General features: G+C 42.1%; 1 protein-coding gene across 1 annotated transcript in view; it reads left to right on the forward strand.

The window, feature by feature from the left end:
• The first annotated feature begins 440 nt into the window (after nt 1-440).
• Nucleotides 441-15,200, forward strand: part of TMEM38B (transmembrane protein 38B) — a 65,709-nt gene continuing 50,949 nt past the window's right edge. The window contains exon 1 of the mRNA XM_068974491.1: nt 441-588. Within this exon, the coding sequence (XP_068830592.1) occupies nt 477-588 (112 nt within the window). The 5' untranslated portion in view covers nt 441-476. The remainder of the gene's footprint in view (nt 589-15,200) is intronic.

A 15,200-nucleotide genomic window follows, 5' to 3' on the forward strand; every position in this document is an offset into this window, starting at 1 on the left:
TATGGGGTCGCATAGAGTCGGACGCGACTGAAGTGACTTAGCAGCAGCAGTAGCAGCAAGAAACATTTAAAATAGTTCTTTATTCGTTTTAAAAATAAGAAATGAACTAAATGTTAACTGAAATAAAGCACTTTTTATTCATTACGTATATTGCATTCATTTGCCCATTCTCCAGATCTGGCACAACCCCCTGCACCGAGAAGATGCTGGACCCTTATTAGGAGAACGAGGTTCGGCTGTGGCGGGGCAGCCGGCTCATCCCGCTCACCCGCCAACCGCTAGCGCGCCCGAGGCTCCCGGGACACGCGGCCCCGCCCCTCCGCGCGCCAGCCTCTCGAGCCAGGGCGCACGCGCAGGGCTCCCGGAGGCCGCGTCGAGGAGCGCGCGGCCGCGGCCGTCCCCTCCCCCCACCCCTCGCCGCGCACGCCGGGAACCCGTCTCCGCGGCTGCTTCGGCTGCGGCGGTCGGTAGTCGCGATGGACTCTCCGTGGAATGAGCTGACCCTTGCCTTTTCTCGCACTTCCATGTTCCCCTTTTTTGATATCGCCCACTACCTGGTGTCGGTGATGGCGTTGAAGCATCAGCCGGGTGAGTGTTGGGCGCCGAGGATCGTCCCGCTCAGGGACCACTCACCGCGGGGACGGCCTGAGCTGGGTGAGCGGCCGAGCTGCCTCGCGCCGGCAGTCCTGTTGTCAGGCTAGAGGGGGCAGGGGAGAGGGGGCCCGTCCTACCGCCGTATAGAAGGGGAAACTGAGGCCGAGGAGGAAGGTGGCCCCGGACCCCGCCAAAGGAGTCACGGGGGGGAGTGCGGGGCGGTCCCACTGCCGCGGGCGGGACTGCCGAGACAGGTGACCGGGCGGCCGCAGCCACTTTGGGCAGTCCAGGACTGCCCTCGTTCGCCCTGGGGTGGCGCCGTCTCCCGGCCGTGCCCCCTCTTCCTTGGGAAATATTTTTAAAAGACCTGGGAACCGAGCTCCCGCAGAGCAGGTCTGACTTCGTCGCTTGGACTAGTAACTGGTTCTGGACTGCTCTCCGGTTGTGAAAGTTGTGTAAACACTGAAATAAAAAGCCTCAAGTAGGCACCCCCTACATTCCCCATAACGCACAGGTCTCCCACCTTGCTTAGCATGTTAGACACAGTGATTGCTGAGAGGAGAGTGGATTCCCACTGGGGATCGTATGAATGCTATTGCACACGAAGAGCCGTTTGGTGTAGTTTCATTGCCAGTAGAGGGGATGCGGTCTTAAAACAGAGTTTGAGTTCCTCTAAGTGTGCATACAGGGAGCAATGTTTGTTTTTTCTCGTATTTTTCATTCAGGATATGTTTGCTCCTGTATTGCTTGACTTTTGCAGTTCTGCCTGCTTTTTCATTTTGTGCTCTCTTTTTTCCTGAGGTCAGGTATTTTCTTTGCCTTACTTTCTCCATGTTCTTGCTGCCTTTGATATGCCTTGTCCTACAGTCAGTGAGTGAAGGCTCGACGATGGTGCTGTGCCTCTTACTGTCTGATTTTTCCTTTTAAAACATTTTAAAATTAATTTTTAATTTTTTGGCCGAACCAGCATGGCATGTGGGATCTTAGTCCCCCAACCAGGGATGGAACCCGCACCCCTTGCATTTTAAAGCCTGGAGTCCTAACCATTGGACCACTAGGGAAGTCTCTGGTGGTTTTTTTTTTTTTTTTTAACTCATGGACCTCTGAAATGTTTTTAATTTAAATTGAGATTGGTAGCTCAGTCTAAATCATTGTTTGATAGAAGTTTTGACCTGGATAGAGGGAATATTAGTGTATTAAATTGAATGGATAATCATAAGAGACACTTTCCCTGATTTGAAAATAAGTATATTTTATTACTTTACTGTATTTAATACTTGATATTTTCTTGTATAGGTTAGATCAAAGAGTCTCCAAGTATGGTCCAGGAGCCCTGGGGTTCCTGACATTTCCAACTCAAAATTATTTTTGTAATAATATGCAGGTGTTGTCTTTTTCACACTTATTTTCTTACAAGTGTACAGTGGAATTTTCCAGAGGCCAAATGACCTGTCATACTGTAACAGGTTGAAAGCAGAAGCAGATATGAGAATCCAGCTGTTCCCTATTTGAAGGCAGACATTAAAGAGATTGACTCAAAAAATGTGACTTTTCTCACTAAATATTTTTTGCTTTGGAAAATATTTTTCATGAAGAATACATTATTAACATTCAGTGCATTTATTATTTTAAAGATTTTCTCATTAAAATTTTTTTTATAGTTTTATTTATTTTTGGATATGCTTGGTCTTGTTGCTGCACGAGCTTTCTCCAGTTGCAGCGACCCGGGCTACTGTCCAGTGCGGTGTGGGTTTCTCTGCAGTTACTGCTCTTGTTGCCGAGCACAGGCTGTAGCGCACAAGGGCTCCAGTAGCTGTGGCTCCCAGGCTCTAGAGCACAGTTTCAATAGTTGCGACAGATGGGCTTAGATGCTCTGCAGCATGTGGGATCTTCCCCAGTCAGGGATCAACCTATGTTTCCTGGATTGGCAAGCAAATTCTTCACCACTGAGCAACCAGGGAATCCCTGATTTTTCTCATTTATAATTTATAATATGCTAGATATTATAGCGTGAATAAACAGAAGCTCTTTGGGATCTTCAAGAATTTTTTTTTTTTTGAGTCAGACTTTTGGAAAGTTTAATTTACATATATTCACTCCTTTAAATGTAAAATTCTGTTATTTTGGACAAACATACAGTCATGTACGTACCACCACAGTCAAGATATAGAACAGTTTCATCATCCATCCCAGATTCCTTCCTACCCTTTTGGGGGCCACAAAACTCACCAATATTTGGCAGAAAATCTTGCCCCCTCTTGCCTGGAAAATCCCATGGACGGAGGAGCCTGGTGGGCTGCAGTCCATGGGGTCGCTAAGAATCAGACACGACTGAGCCACTTCACTTTCGCTTTTCACTTTCATGCATTGGAGAAGGAAATGGCAGTCCACTCCAGTGTTCCTGCCTGGAGAATCCCAGGGACAGGGGAGCCTGGTGGGCTGCCGTCTATGGGGTTGCACAGGGTTGGACACGACTGAAGCAACTTAGCAGCAGCAGCAGAGGAGTCCTGAAACCAAAATCTTTGAGGACCACTGGACTAACTGGACACTGATACAGTATTCCACCTGGTGTAAAAATGTTATATTCCAGAACTAGTACTTGTGAACATATAAAAAGTATAGAATTCACACTAGCGTGTGAGATGAGTGCAATTGTGTCGTAGTTTGAACATTCTTTGGCATTGTCTTTCTTTGGGATTGGAATAAAAACTGACCTTTTCCAGTCCTGTGGCCTCTGCTAAATTTTCCAAATTTGCTGACAAATTGAGTGCAGCACTTTAACAACATTATCTTTTAGGATTAGAAATAGCTCACCTGGAATTCCATCACCTCCGCTAGCTTTGTTTCAGTAATGCTTCCTGAGGCCCACTTGACTTCACACTCCACGATGTCTGGCTCTAGGTGAGTGATCACACCATTGTGGTTATCTGGGTCATTAAGACCTTTTCTGTACAGTTCTTCTGTGTGTTCTTGCCACCTCTTCTTAATATCTTTTGCTTCTGTTAGGTCCATACTGTTTCTGTCCTTCAGTGTGTCCATCTTTACATGAAATATTCCCGTGTCATAGTTTCACTGGGTTACACAAAACTGTGATCCATGCGATCATTTTGGTTAGCATGAGGGCGATGTAGAAGGACATGCACTCATCTTCTGCTGTGAGTATTTGGGAGTGTCTGGCAGAGGCTTGGGTTGATAGCGGCCTGTTGCGAAGTCAGAGGCATTGGCAGCAGCAGTCCTGGGAGGTGCAGCATGCTGCCATAAGTCGTTTTGGAGAAGGTCGGTATAACCCCTTTCAGTTCAGTTCAGTTCAGTTCAATCGCTCAGTCATGTCCGACTGTTTGCGACCCCATGAATCGCAGCACGCCAGGCCTCCCTGTCCATCACCATCTCCCGGAGTTCACCCAGACCCACGTCCATCGATTACTCCTTTAGTTTTGACTAATAGTACAGGGTTTTTTTCCATTTATTTTTTCTATTTTTCTGGATATCTTATTGGGCTTCCCTGGTGACTCACCTGGTAAAGAATCTGCCTGCAATGAGGGAGACCTGGGTTCACTCCCTGGGTTGGGAAGATCCCCTGGAAAACGATGATGCTGTGAAAGTGCTACACTCAGTATGTCAGCAAATCTGGAAAACTCAGCAGTGGCCACAGGACTAGAAAAGGTCAATTTTCATTCCAATCCTAAAGAAAGGTAATGCCAAAGAATGCTCACACTACCGCACAATTGCACTCATCTCACATGCTAGTAAAGTAATGCTCAAAATTCTCTAAGCCAGGCTTCAGCAATATGTGAACCGTGAACTTCAGATGTTCAAGCTGGTTTTAGAAAAGACGGAGGAACCAGAGATCAAATTACCAACATCTGCTGGATCATCAAAAAAGCAACACAGTTCCAGAAGAACATCTATTTCTGCTTTATTGACTATGCCAAACCTTTGTGTGGATCCCAATAAACTGTGGAAAATTCTGAAAGAGATGGGAATATCAGACAGCCTGATCGCCTTCTTGGGAAACCTGTATGCAAGTCAGGAAGCAACAGTTAGAACTGGACATGGGACAACAGACTGGTTCCAAATAGGAAAAGGAGTATGTCAAGGCTATATATTCTCAACCTGCTTATTTAACTTATATGCAGGGTATATCATGAGAAATGCTGGGCTGGAGGAAGCACAAGCTGGAATCAAGATTGCCAGGAGAAATCTCAATAACCTCCGGTATGCAGATGACACCACCCTTATGGCAGAAAGTGAAGAAGAACTAAAGAGCCTCTTGATGAAAGTGAAAGAGGAGAGTGAAAAAGTTGACTTAAAGCTCAACATTCAGAAAACGAAGATCATGGCATCTGGTCTCATCACTTCATGGGAAATAGATGGGGAAACAGTGGCTGACTTTATTTTTTGGGCTCCAAAATCACTGCAGATGGTGAGTGCAGCCATGAAATTAAAAGACACTTGCTGCTTGGAAGGAAAGTTATGACCAACCTAGATAGCATATTGAAAAGCAGAGACATTACTTAGTCAACAAAGGTCCGTCTAGTCGAGGCTATGGTTTTTCCAGTAGCCATGTATGGATGTGAGAGTTGGACTATAAAGAAAGCTGAGCACTAAAGAATTGATGCTTTTGAACTGTGGTGTTGAAGACTCTTGAGAGTCCCTTGGACTGCAAGGAGATCCAGCCAGTCCATCCTAAAGGAGATCAGTCCTGGGTGTTCATTGGAAGGACTGCTGTTGAAGCTGAAGCTCCAATACTTTGGCCACCTGATGCGGAGAGCTGACTCATTTGAAAAGACCCTGATTCTGGGAAAGATTGAGGGCAGGAGGAGAAGGGGACGACAGAGGATGAGATGGTTCGATGGCATCACTGACACAATGGACATGGGTTTACATGCACTCCGGGAGTTGGTGATGAACAGGGATGCCGGGGGTGGTGCAGTTCATGGGTTGCAAAGAGCTGGACATGACTGAGCAACTGAACTGAACCCATTCCAGTGTTCTCGCCTGGAGAATTACATGGAATGTTTAGTCCATGGGGTTGCAAAGAGTCTTGTATTTTATTAGGAAGTTGGAAAATGCTGTTTTAGGAGCTGTTGGTTAAAAACCATTTTTGCAGAATATTTTTGTCACTAATTTTAATTTCTTATGCTTTTAATCTGTGCTCTTTTTTTTCTTATGTAAATTTTCATTAAAATAAGCACATTTCTTCAGTCCTGCACTGATATCAATCTGAAATTACTCAGATGGCTATTTTCTGTTAGACATCCTGAAAATTTAATCTACAATGATTTTTACTTGATTTTTCACACAAAATCTATTATTTTTTTTTAAATTCTCTGACCACTATTTTGCTAACTTCCCTCAGATCATATGTAGTTCATTAAGTAGCTATTCAGTTTATTAGGTACTATATTAGATGTTGAGGATACTAGAATGAAAGATATTCTTATATCCCTAGAAGAACTTGATTGTGCTGTTGTCATTGTCATCTTTTCCCCTTCCCCTGCTCATCCTCCTTTTCCTACTCTTTCCTTACAGTGTCACATAAGATTGTACTACCTTTCTTTTTTTTTTAATATTTATTTTATTTTTGGCTGCACTGGATCTCTGTTACTGTGTGCTGACTTTCTCTAGTTGCAGAGAGTGGGGGCTACTGTCTAGTAGCAGTGTGCAGGCTTCTCCTTGCAATGGCTTCTCTTGTTTTAGAGCAGAGGCTCTAGGCCTGTGGACTTTAGTAATTGCAGCACACGGGCTACATTGTGGTGCAAAGGCTTAGTTGCCCCACAGCATGTGAGATCTTCCCAAACCAGGGGTTGAACCCATGTCCTTTGCATTGGCAGGTGGATTCTTAACCGCTGGACTCCCAGGGAAGCCCCTACAACTGCTTTTCTTACACAGTAACAATATTCATTTCAGATAACATGGAAAACATTTCAATATGTTAATTCTAATCCTCATATATCTCTTTAGGTAGGTAGTATTGAACTTATTTTACAGATGAGGAATACTTTTATAGGAATAAAATACATAAGTTACATAGTTTAGTTAATTATAGAGCTATTTCTTGGGCTAATTTCAAAGTTCTGAACTTTTCTCTAGCTCTCTCTTTGCAGATTCTGGTTTCTCAACATTTAACAATTTCTCAGTAAGTTGTCATTTGACATGGTTATTTTTTCCCATGGTTTTGGTCGTTTTTACATCACCAATCAGTTTCTCATTTGCTTTTGGGAATTAAATCCAGAAATAAAGTTTGTCGTTGTTCCTTCTATAATCTGTGAGAGATGAAAAGACAAATAAGATATAAATTTATCAGTTTTTAGGATTCTGGGAAGGTGGCAGCATAATTTTGCTATCTTTATGAATTCCCATGTAAAAACATACAGAAAAGTGCAAAAATAATAGTGAAAGTACAGCTTAGTGAATTTTCAGAATACGCACAACTAAGTTAAGCAATATCCAGAGAAAATAGAACATCTATGATATCCTCAATAAAACATCCGTGCCCCCTTTGTGATACCATGCTTTATAAAGCCAGAGCAGATTCTGCTCGGTGTGGGGTGGAAAAGGGTGTCTCAGAAGTGATAGTCCATAATTTACTTCTTTGAGTTCAGAGAATCTTACTTAAATATCTTTAATATTTTTTAATCTAAAGGAAAGTTAGAGTATTTGAGTGACCTGACCAAATATTAATCAAGAAGTGTTCTGTAGTAGAAAGAGTTCATAAAGTCAGAATCAGAAGACCAGTGTTTAGTTCAAACTCTACCACTTTCAAGGTAGCTTGGGATGAGAACTTAAAACTCAATTGCTTATTCAGTGAGTGAGCTGGACCAGAACACCAGCTGAGCAGTGTGTCCTCCTCAGGAATCTCAGTTTTGACTCTAAGGAGCACTTTGTCCCGGCTTCTAAGTTATAATAATTTGAGCCTATCCTTTGTTCCCCCAGGAGTGGTAATAACTTTCTGTATTTATACCTTTATGACACCACAGTATTTACTTTTTACCTTTTCAGATCTTATGATTTTATGCCCACTTTTTTATATTAAGTTCTCTTTGTTAAGCAAACTTTATATTTTCTGTTTCCTGACTGGACTCTGACTGGTGCAGAAACTTAAGGGTAAGGTTTAACTTCATGCTTGCTGGTTTTCATTATGTTGTGTTAAAATAGCTAAAGTGCTGGCTACTACTTGTTTGTAGATCCAGTCAGCATAATGCCTTCAGTGTAGCAGGCAGTTGTGACGTTCTGTGTACTCCAATAAGATCAAAGTCTCTGTGGACTTTTTTTGGAGAGCAGGAGCGTTGACAGATCTGAGGAAAGAGTGTGATAGTGTACTGTTAAACTTGCCAGGTAAAAGCAAAGTGCTTTTGGGATTCTTTGCAAATTAATATGGAGAAAAAAGCGTTTCTTTACCAGGTTACAGGGATTAATACTAATTTGTTCCAGTAAAAATACTATATTTTGAATACCAGCTGCAGTTGGAGTTACTACCTGTCTGCATTTATTTATAATTCAGTTATTTTTCAACACCCATCTGCTTTACACATAGTCTAAACAGGCAAGTTGTTAATGGGATGTGATAGATATCATCCTCGTTCATGTTTTTTGATCATGGCACTCATCTCTAATACTTCATTTTAAAAATATCTTGGTGAGAAGGAGAAGAAACTCTAGTGGCTTCTACTTGATTGTGTGTGTGTGCTCAGTTGCATCCTAGTCTTTGCAACTCTGTGGACTCTAGCCCGCCAGACTCCTCTCTGTCCATGGAATTTTCCAGGCAACAGTACTGGAGTGGGTTGTAATTTCCTCCTCCAAGGGATCTTCCCCTGGGGTTGAGCTTATGTCTCCTGCATTGATGTATACTTACATATACTTGAAAGTCACTTAGTCATGTCTAACTCTTTGGGACCCCATGGACTATACAGTCCATGGAATTCTCCAGGCCAGAATACTAGAGTGGGTAACCTTTCCTTTCTCCAGGGGATCTTCCCAACCCTGGGATCGAACTCAGGTCTCCCACATTGCAGGCAGATTCTTTATCAGATGAGCCACAAGGGAAGCCCAAGAATACTGGAGTGGGTAACCTTTCCCTTCTTCAGGGGATCTTTCTCACCCAGGAATCAAACTGGGGTCTCCTGCATTGCAGGTGGATTCTTTACCAACTGAGCTATCAGGGTAGTGGATCCTTTACCACTGAGCCACCAGCGAAGCCCTCTGCTTGATCATTCCTCCCATAATGATTCTTACTCTATGGATCAGAGAATCAATATGGTAAGTGTGCCAGTTGCTAAGTATGTCGGTTCTGGTTACACAGTGGGGAACTGGGGGACAGGGTGAATCTGGATTTACTTGGCCCACTGTGATTTGATCTGAAACTCCTTAAATTGTGTCACAGATAATCTGTAAACCTCTGTTGTCTACATGATTATTTTTAAATAATTTTGATGAAAAAATGTACTTGAGGCATATAAGATATATTATGTTACTTTTTCTTTTTTTAAAAGTGATAAATCTATAAATGGGAAAGACTAGGATAGTTTAATATGCAATTTAAAAATACTTAATATCTGGCAATAAGGCTTTAAGATGGCTAGAACATTCCCCTGCTTCTTTCTGGAAGTCACATCAACCACCAGCAAGCCTAATGCTGTTTGAAAATAGCTACAGTGCAAGTAGTTCTTAAAAATAGAGATGCTTTAGACTGAGTATTTTACTGGAGTAAAATTAGACTGAGAATATCAAAATAAAGAAGTCATGTGTGCAGTACATTAAAAAATGCCCTTCTAAGCTTTGTTTTAACTAAGTTAATAAAACTATTTTAAACATAGTCTAATAATTCATTTGGCCAGAGAATGGGATTATTTTGTGGATGTGATTTTAAGTGAATTAAACAGAATAAAATGTGACTTTATTTCTCAGCTTTCATTTCATAATGAAACTATTTTGATGTTAAAGTCCCCTGGTGGTTGTATGTTTAAAAGTCTTATACCAGAGATCAAATTGCCAACATCCGCTGGATCATGGAAAAAGCAAGAGAGTTCCAGAAAAACATCTATTTCTGCTTCATTGACTATGCCAAAGCCTTTGACTGTGTGGATCACAATAAACTGTGGAAAATTCTGAAAGAGATGGGAATACCAGACCACCTGACCTGCCTCTTGAGAAATCTGTATGCAGGTCAGGAAGCAACAGTTAGAACTGAACATGGAACAACAGACTGGTTCCAAATAGGAAAAGGAGTACGTCAAGGCTGTATATTGTCACCCTGCTTATTTAACTTCTATGCAGAGTACATCATGAGAAACGCTGGACTGGAAGAAACACAAGCTGGAATCAAGATTGCCGGGAGAAATCTCAATATGAAGATGACACCACCCTTATGGCAGAAAGTGAAGAGGAGCTAAAAGCCTCTTGATAAAGTGAAAGAGGAGAGCGAAAAAGTTGGCTTAAAGCTCAACATTCAGAAAATGAAGATCATGGCATCCGGTCCCATCACTTCATGGGAAATAGATGGGGAAACAGTGGAAATAGTGTCAGAGTTTGTTTTTTTGGGCTCCAAAATCACTGCAGATGGTGACTGCAGCCATGAAATTAAGAGACGCTTACTCCTTGGAAGAAAAGTTATGACCAACCTAGATAGTATATTCAAAAGCAGAGACATTACTTTGCCGACTAAGGTCCGTCTAGTCAAGGCTATGGTTTTTCCTGTGGTCGTGTATGGATGTGAGAGTTGGACTGTGAAGAAGGCTGAGCGCTGAAGAATTGATGCTTTTGAACTGTGGTGTTGGAGAAGACTCTTGAGAGGCCCTTGGACTGCAAGGAGATCCAACCAGTCCATTCTGAGGGAGATCAACCCTGGGATTTCTTTGGAAGGAATGATGCTAAAGCTGAAGCTCCAGTACTTTAGCCACTTCATGCGAAGAGTTGACTCATTGGAAAAGACTTTGATGGTGGGAGGGATTGGGGGCAGGAGGAGAGGGGGACGACCCAGGATGAGATGGCTGGATGGCATCACGGACTCGATGGACGTGAGTCTGAGTGAACTCCGGGAGTTGGTGATGGACAGGGAGGCCTGGTGTGCTGCGATTCATGGAGTCTCAAAGAGTTGGACACGACTGAGCGACTGAACTGAACTGAACTGAACTTTGAATTAGATTCAGGTTTCAGCGTGACAAATTTTGCTAAGAGTTCGGGGAAATAATTCTACTGATAATGTATCACAAATATCTTAAGGTAGGACAGATAATTTTATTTTCTCTTTTAAAGCCAGTATGTTAAAAATAATGTGTCTAAATTAACATAGCTTATTTCTTATCTAAAGGGAAACACCTTTGTTTAAAACTGAGGAAAAATTAGCGCTATATTAACATTTTTTCTTCTGAAAATTATATGCCTTAAAGATATACAGCTTTTTTTTTTTTCCTGTATTTTCTTTTTCTTTTCTTTGAGCTAAATTTTGAAAGCATTATATTTTTATTTTGGCCATGTCATGTGGCTTGCAGGATCCCCTGACCATTGATCAAACCTGCAACCCCTGCAGTGGAAGCACAGTGTTAGCCACTGGACCACATTAAACTAACTCTAGTGCTGGTAGGATATATACAAAGGAACATAATACCCAGATACTTTATTGTAAGATTGTCTCATGGTGAAAAATGTATTACCACAATGTGTGTACTGAAGAAAGATTTAAAGAAAAACCTGTTTGAGTTAGAGAAATATTTCTGGCTGACATAATTTTGAAAATTAGGCATAAAAGACTGGTATGAGAAAGACCCTCCCTTCAGCTCTTTTTTCTTTTCTTTTTGGTCTAATAAAACCTTAGTTTCATTAATTTAAGACTGTTGGGGTTACAGGTACCTTTTCAGTGCCCTAATGTGTCACTCTCATCCCAGCCTTGCAGTAGGAACTCAAAAGAATTACATCTTGGGCTCAGAGAATTTTCAGAAGCAGCCCAAGAGTTGCATTTTCCTAACCTCTTTTCTCTGTTGTCAGTAATCAACCAATTCAGCACTTAAGTCAACACGGTGTCTGACATGTACTGGGTAGTATATATGTGTTTTTATGTATATTCTCTCATTTTAAATTCTTATAAGTTATGTATTATTTTCACTTTATGAAACTTGAAGTTTAAGCAAAGACAGGTTAAAGGTCCTACAAAGAGTCACAGAACTGGGATGTAATGATAGCTGTCTCTCTTGGTGACTTATGATAAAACTAAGGGACACTAATGGTAGTAAAATTGTCATACTTATATTTTTGATATATTGCATATTTATAGAGCATCTACTTTATACAAAGTTTCATAAGTGTCTCAAGGAATGACAGTCTTATAGTGGAACTAACACTTGTGAACAAATCTAGAAAATGATACGTCTCAGGAGGAAAGGATAAAATACTGGTAAGTTGAGGGAAAAGGAAAGTTATTTTGACAGACTAAACTGGAAATACATATTACATGAGTGAATAATTTATGTGAAAGCATCAAATTTAGTTAACTTGATTTGGATTGTTTTAACAGTCAAAGGAAAACATTTTGGCACCAGGGACTGGTTTCACGGATGACAATTTTTCCTTGGATTGGGGTGCAGGGGGATGATTTCCAGATGATTCAAGCAAATTGCATTTACTGTGCACTTTTTTCTATTATTTCTTATTTAACTCCACCTCAGATCTCAGACATTAATTAGATCCTGAAGGTTGGAGACCTCTGGTCTAAGCCAAATTGTTAGTGTCAAATGGATGATAGTAATGGGGATAGAGACATATTCCCTAATAGTATATTTACCAAAAGTAACCAATTATTTTGGAGTGTGCCTTCATAGTACTGTGCAGTGATGGACCCTTTGTATTAATAGCTCTCATTCAGTTAAGAGCTCCCATTTCCAGAATGTGTCTGCAGAGCTAATCTGGGTATATCAGAGAGGAAGACACGCACAAGGCAAGATTGAGGGAGAAGAAGGTCTTGAGGGGGAGAAGGAGTGTATATGTGTAAATAAGCATAGGAAAAAAGACTCGAAGTTGTCACTCTATAGAAAATGAGTGTGATTAAAGGGTAGAAGTACAGAGGAAAGGGTAATTTTATTTCTGTTTACTTCCATAATATCTCTACCGAAGTGATGCTAGTAGTAAAGAACCTGCCTGCCAATGCAGGAGTTGTAAGAGACTTGGGTTCAATCCCTGGGTTGGGAGGAACCCCTGCAGTAGGAAATGGCATCCCAATCCAGTATTCTTGTCTGGAGAATCCCATGGACAGAGGAGTCTGGCAGGCTGTGGTCGGTGGAGTCAGAAAGAGTCAGACATGACTGAAGAGACTTAACACACATACTTCTATGATAGTGATAGCTATACTTGTTGCTTACTATCTGCTAGGTCCCCATTCTAAGTTTTTAAAATGTATTCACTCGTAGTCAGTAGATGGGGAAATAGTGGAAACAGTGAGAGACTTTATTTTGGGGGGCTCCAAAATCACTGTGAACTGTGGTGTTGGAGAAGACTCTTGAGAGTCCCTTGGATTGCAAGGAGATCCAACCAGTCCATTCTAAAGGAGATCAGCCCTGGGATTTCTTTGGAAGGAATGATGCTAAAGCTGAAACTCCAGTACTTTGGCCACCTCATGTGAAGAGTTGACTCATTGGAAAAGACTCTGATGCTGGGAGGGATTGGGGGCAGGAGGAGAAGGAGATGACAGAGGATGAGATGGCTGGATGGCATCATGGATTCGATGGATGTGAGTCTGGGTGAGCTCTGGGAGTTGGTGATGGACAGGGGGTCCTGGCGTGCTGCGATTCATGGGGTCGCAAAGAGTCGGACACGACTGAGTGACTGAACTGAACTGAACTGAACTGAACTGAAAATCACTGCAGATGGTGACTGCTGCCATGAAATTAAAAGATGCTTACTCCTTGGAAGAAAAGTTGTGACCAAACTAGACAGCATATTAAAAGCCAGAGACATTACTTTGCTAACAAAGGTCCGTTTAGTCAAAGCTATGGGTTTTCCAGTAGTCATGTATGGATGTGAGAGTTGGACTATAAAGAAAGCTGAGTGCCAAAGAATTGATGCTTTGGATCTGTGGTGTTGGAGAAGACTGGAGAGTCCCTTGGACTGCAAGGAGATCCAGCCAGTCCATCCTAAAGGAAATCAGTCCTGAGTGTTCATTGGAAGGACTGATGTTGAAGCTGAAGCTCCAATAGTTTGGCCACATGATGTGAAGAATCGACTCATTAGAAGAGACCCTGATGCTGGGAAAGATTTAGGGCGGGAGGAGAAGGCCATGACAGATGAGATGGTTGGATGGCATCATCGACTCAATGGACCTGAGTTTGAGTAAACTCCAGGAGTTGGTGATGGACAGGGAGGACTGGTGTGCTGCAGTCCATGGGGTCGCAAAGAGTTGGACACGACTTAGCGACTGAAAAATAACTAGTGAAAACTAAAAGCTATAGACAGTAAGATGCTAGAGTTCAGCTTTGGCTCCATCTCTTCATTCTTTCTGGAGTTATTTCTCCACTGATTTCCAGTAGCAATTTGGCATCTACCTACCTGGAGAGTTTATCTTTCAGTGTCGTATCTTTTTGCCTTTTCATACCATTCATGGGGTTCTCAAGTCAAGAATACTGAAGTGGTTTGCCATTCCCTTCTCCAGCGGACCACATTTTGTCAGAACTCTCCATCATGACCCGTCCGTCTTGGGTGGCCCTACATGGCACGGCTCATAGTTTCATTGAATTAGAAAAGGCTGTGGTCCATGTGTTGAGATTGGACAGTTTCCTGTGATTGTGGTTTTAAGTCTGTCTGCCCTCTGATGAAGAAGGATAAGAGGCTTATGAAAGCTTCCTGATGGGAGAGACTGACTGAGGGGGAAACTGGGTCTTGTTCTGATGGGTGGGGCCATGTTCAGTAAATCTTGAATCCAATTTTCTGTTGATGGGTGGGGCTGTTTTCCCTCCCTGGTATTTACCTGGGGCCAAAGTATGGTGGGGCCAAGCCTATGCCCCAACCAGTAATGCTGAAGAAGCTAAAGTTTAACGGTTTTATGAAGACATCCAAGACCTTTTAGACTAACACCCAAAAAAGATGTCCTTTTCATTATAGGGGACTGGAATGCAAAAGTGGGAAGTCAAGAACACCTGGAGTAACAGGAAAATTTGGCCTTGGAGTATGGAATGAAGCAGGGCAAAGGCTAATAGAGTTTTGCCAAGAGAACGCACTGGTCATAGCAAACACCCTCTTCCAACAACACAAGAGAAGACTCTACACATGGACATCACCAGATGGTCAACACCGAAATCAGATTGATTACATTCTTTGTAACTAAAGATGGAGAAGCTCTATAGAGTCAGCAAAAACAAGACCAGGAGCTGACTGTGGCTCAGATCCTGAACTTATTGCCAAATTCAGACTGAAATTGAAGAATGTAGGGAAAACCACTAGACCATTCAGGTAGGACCTAAATCAAATCCCTTATGATTATACAGTGGAAGCGAGAAATAGATTTAAGGGACTAGATCTGATAGACAGAGTGCCTGATGAACTATGGACGGAGGTTGGTGACATTGTACAGGAGACAGGAATCAAGACCATCCCCAAGAAATGAAATGTGAAAAAGCAAAATG

Source organism: Capricornis sumatraensis, chromosome 6, assembly GCF_032405125.1.
Source record: "Capricornis sumatraensis isolate serow.1 chromosome 6, serow.2, whole genome shotgun sequence".
NCBI classification, from domain to species: Eukaryota; Metazoa; Chordata; class Mammalia; order Artiodactyla; family Bovidae; genus Capricornis; species Capricornis sumatraensis.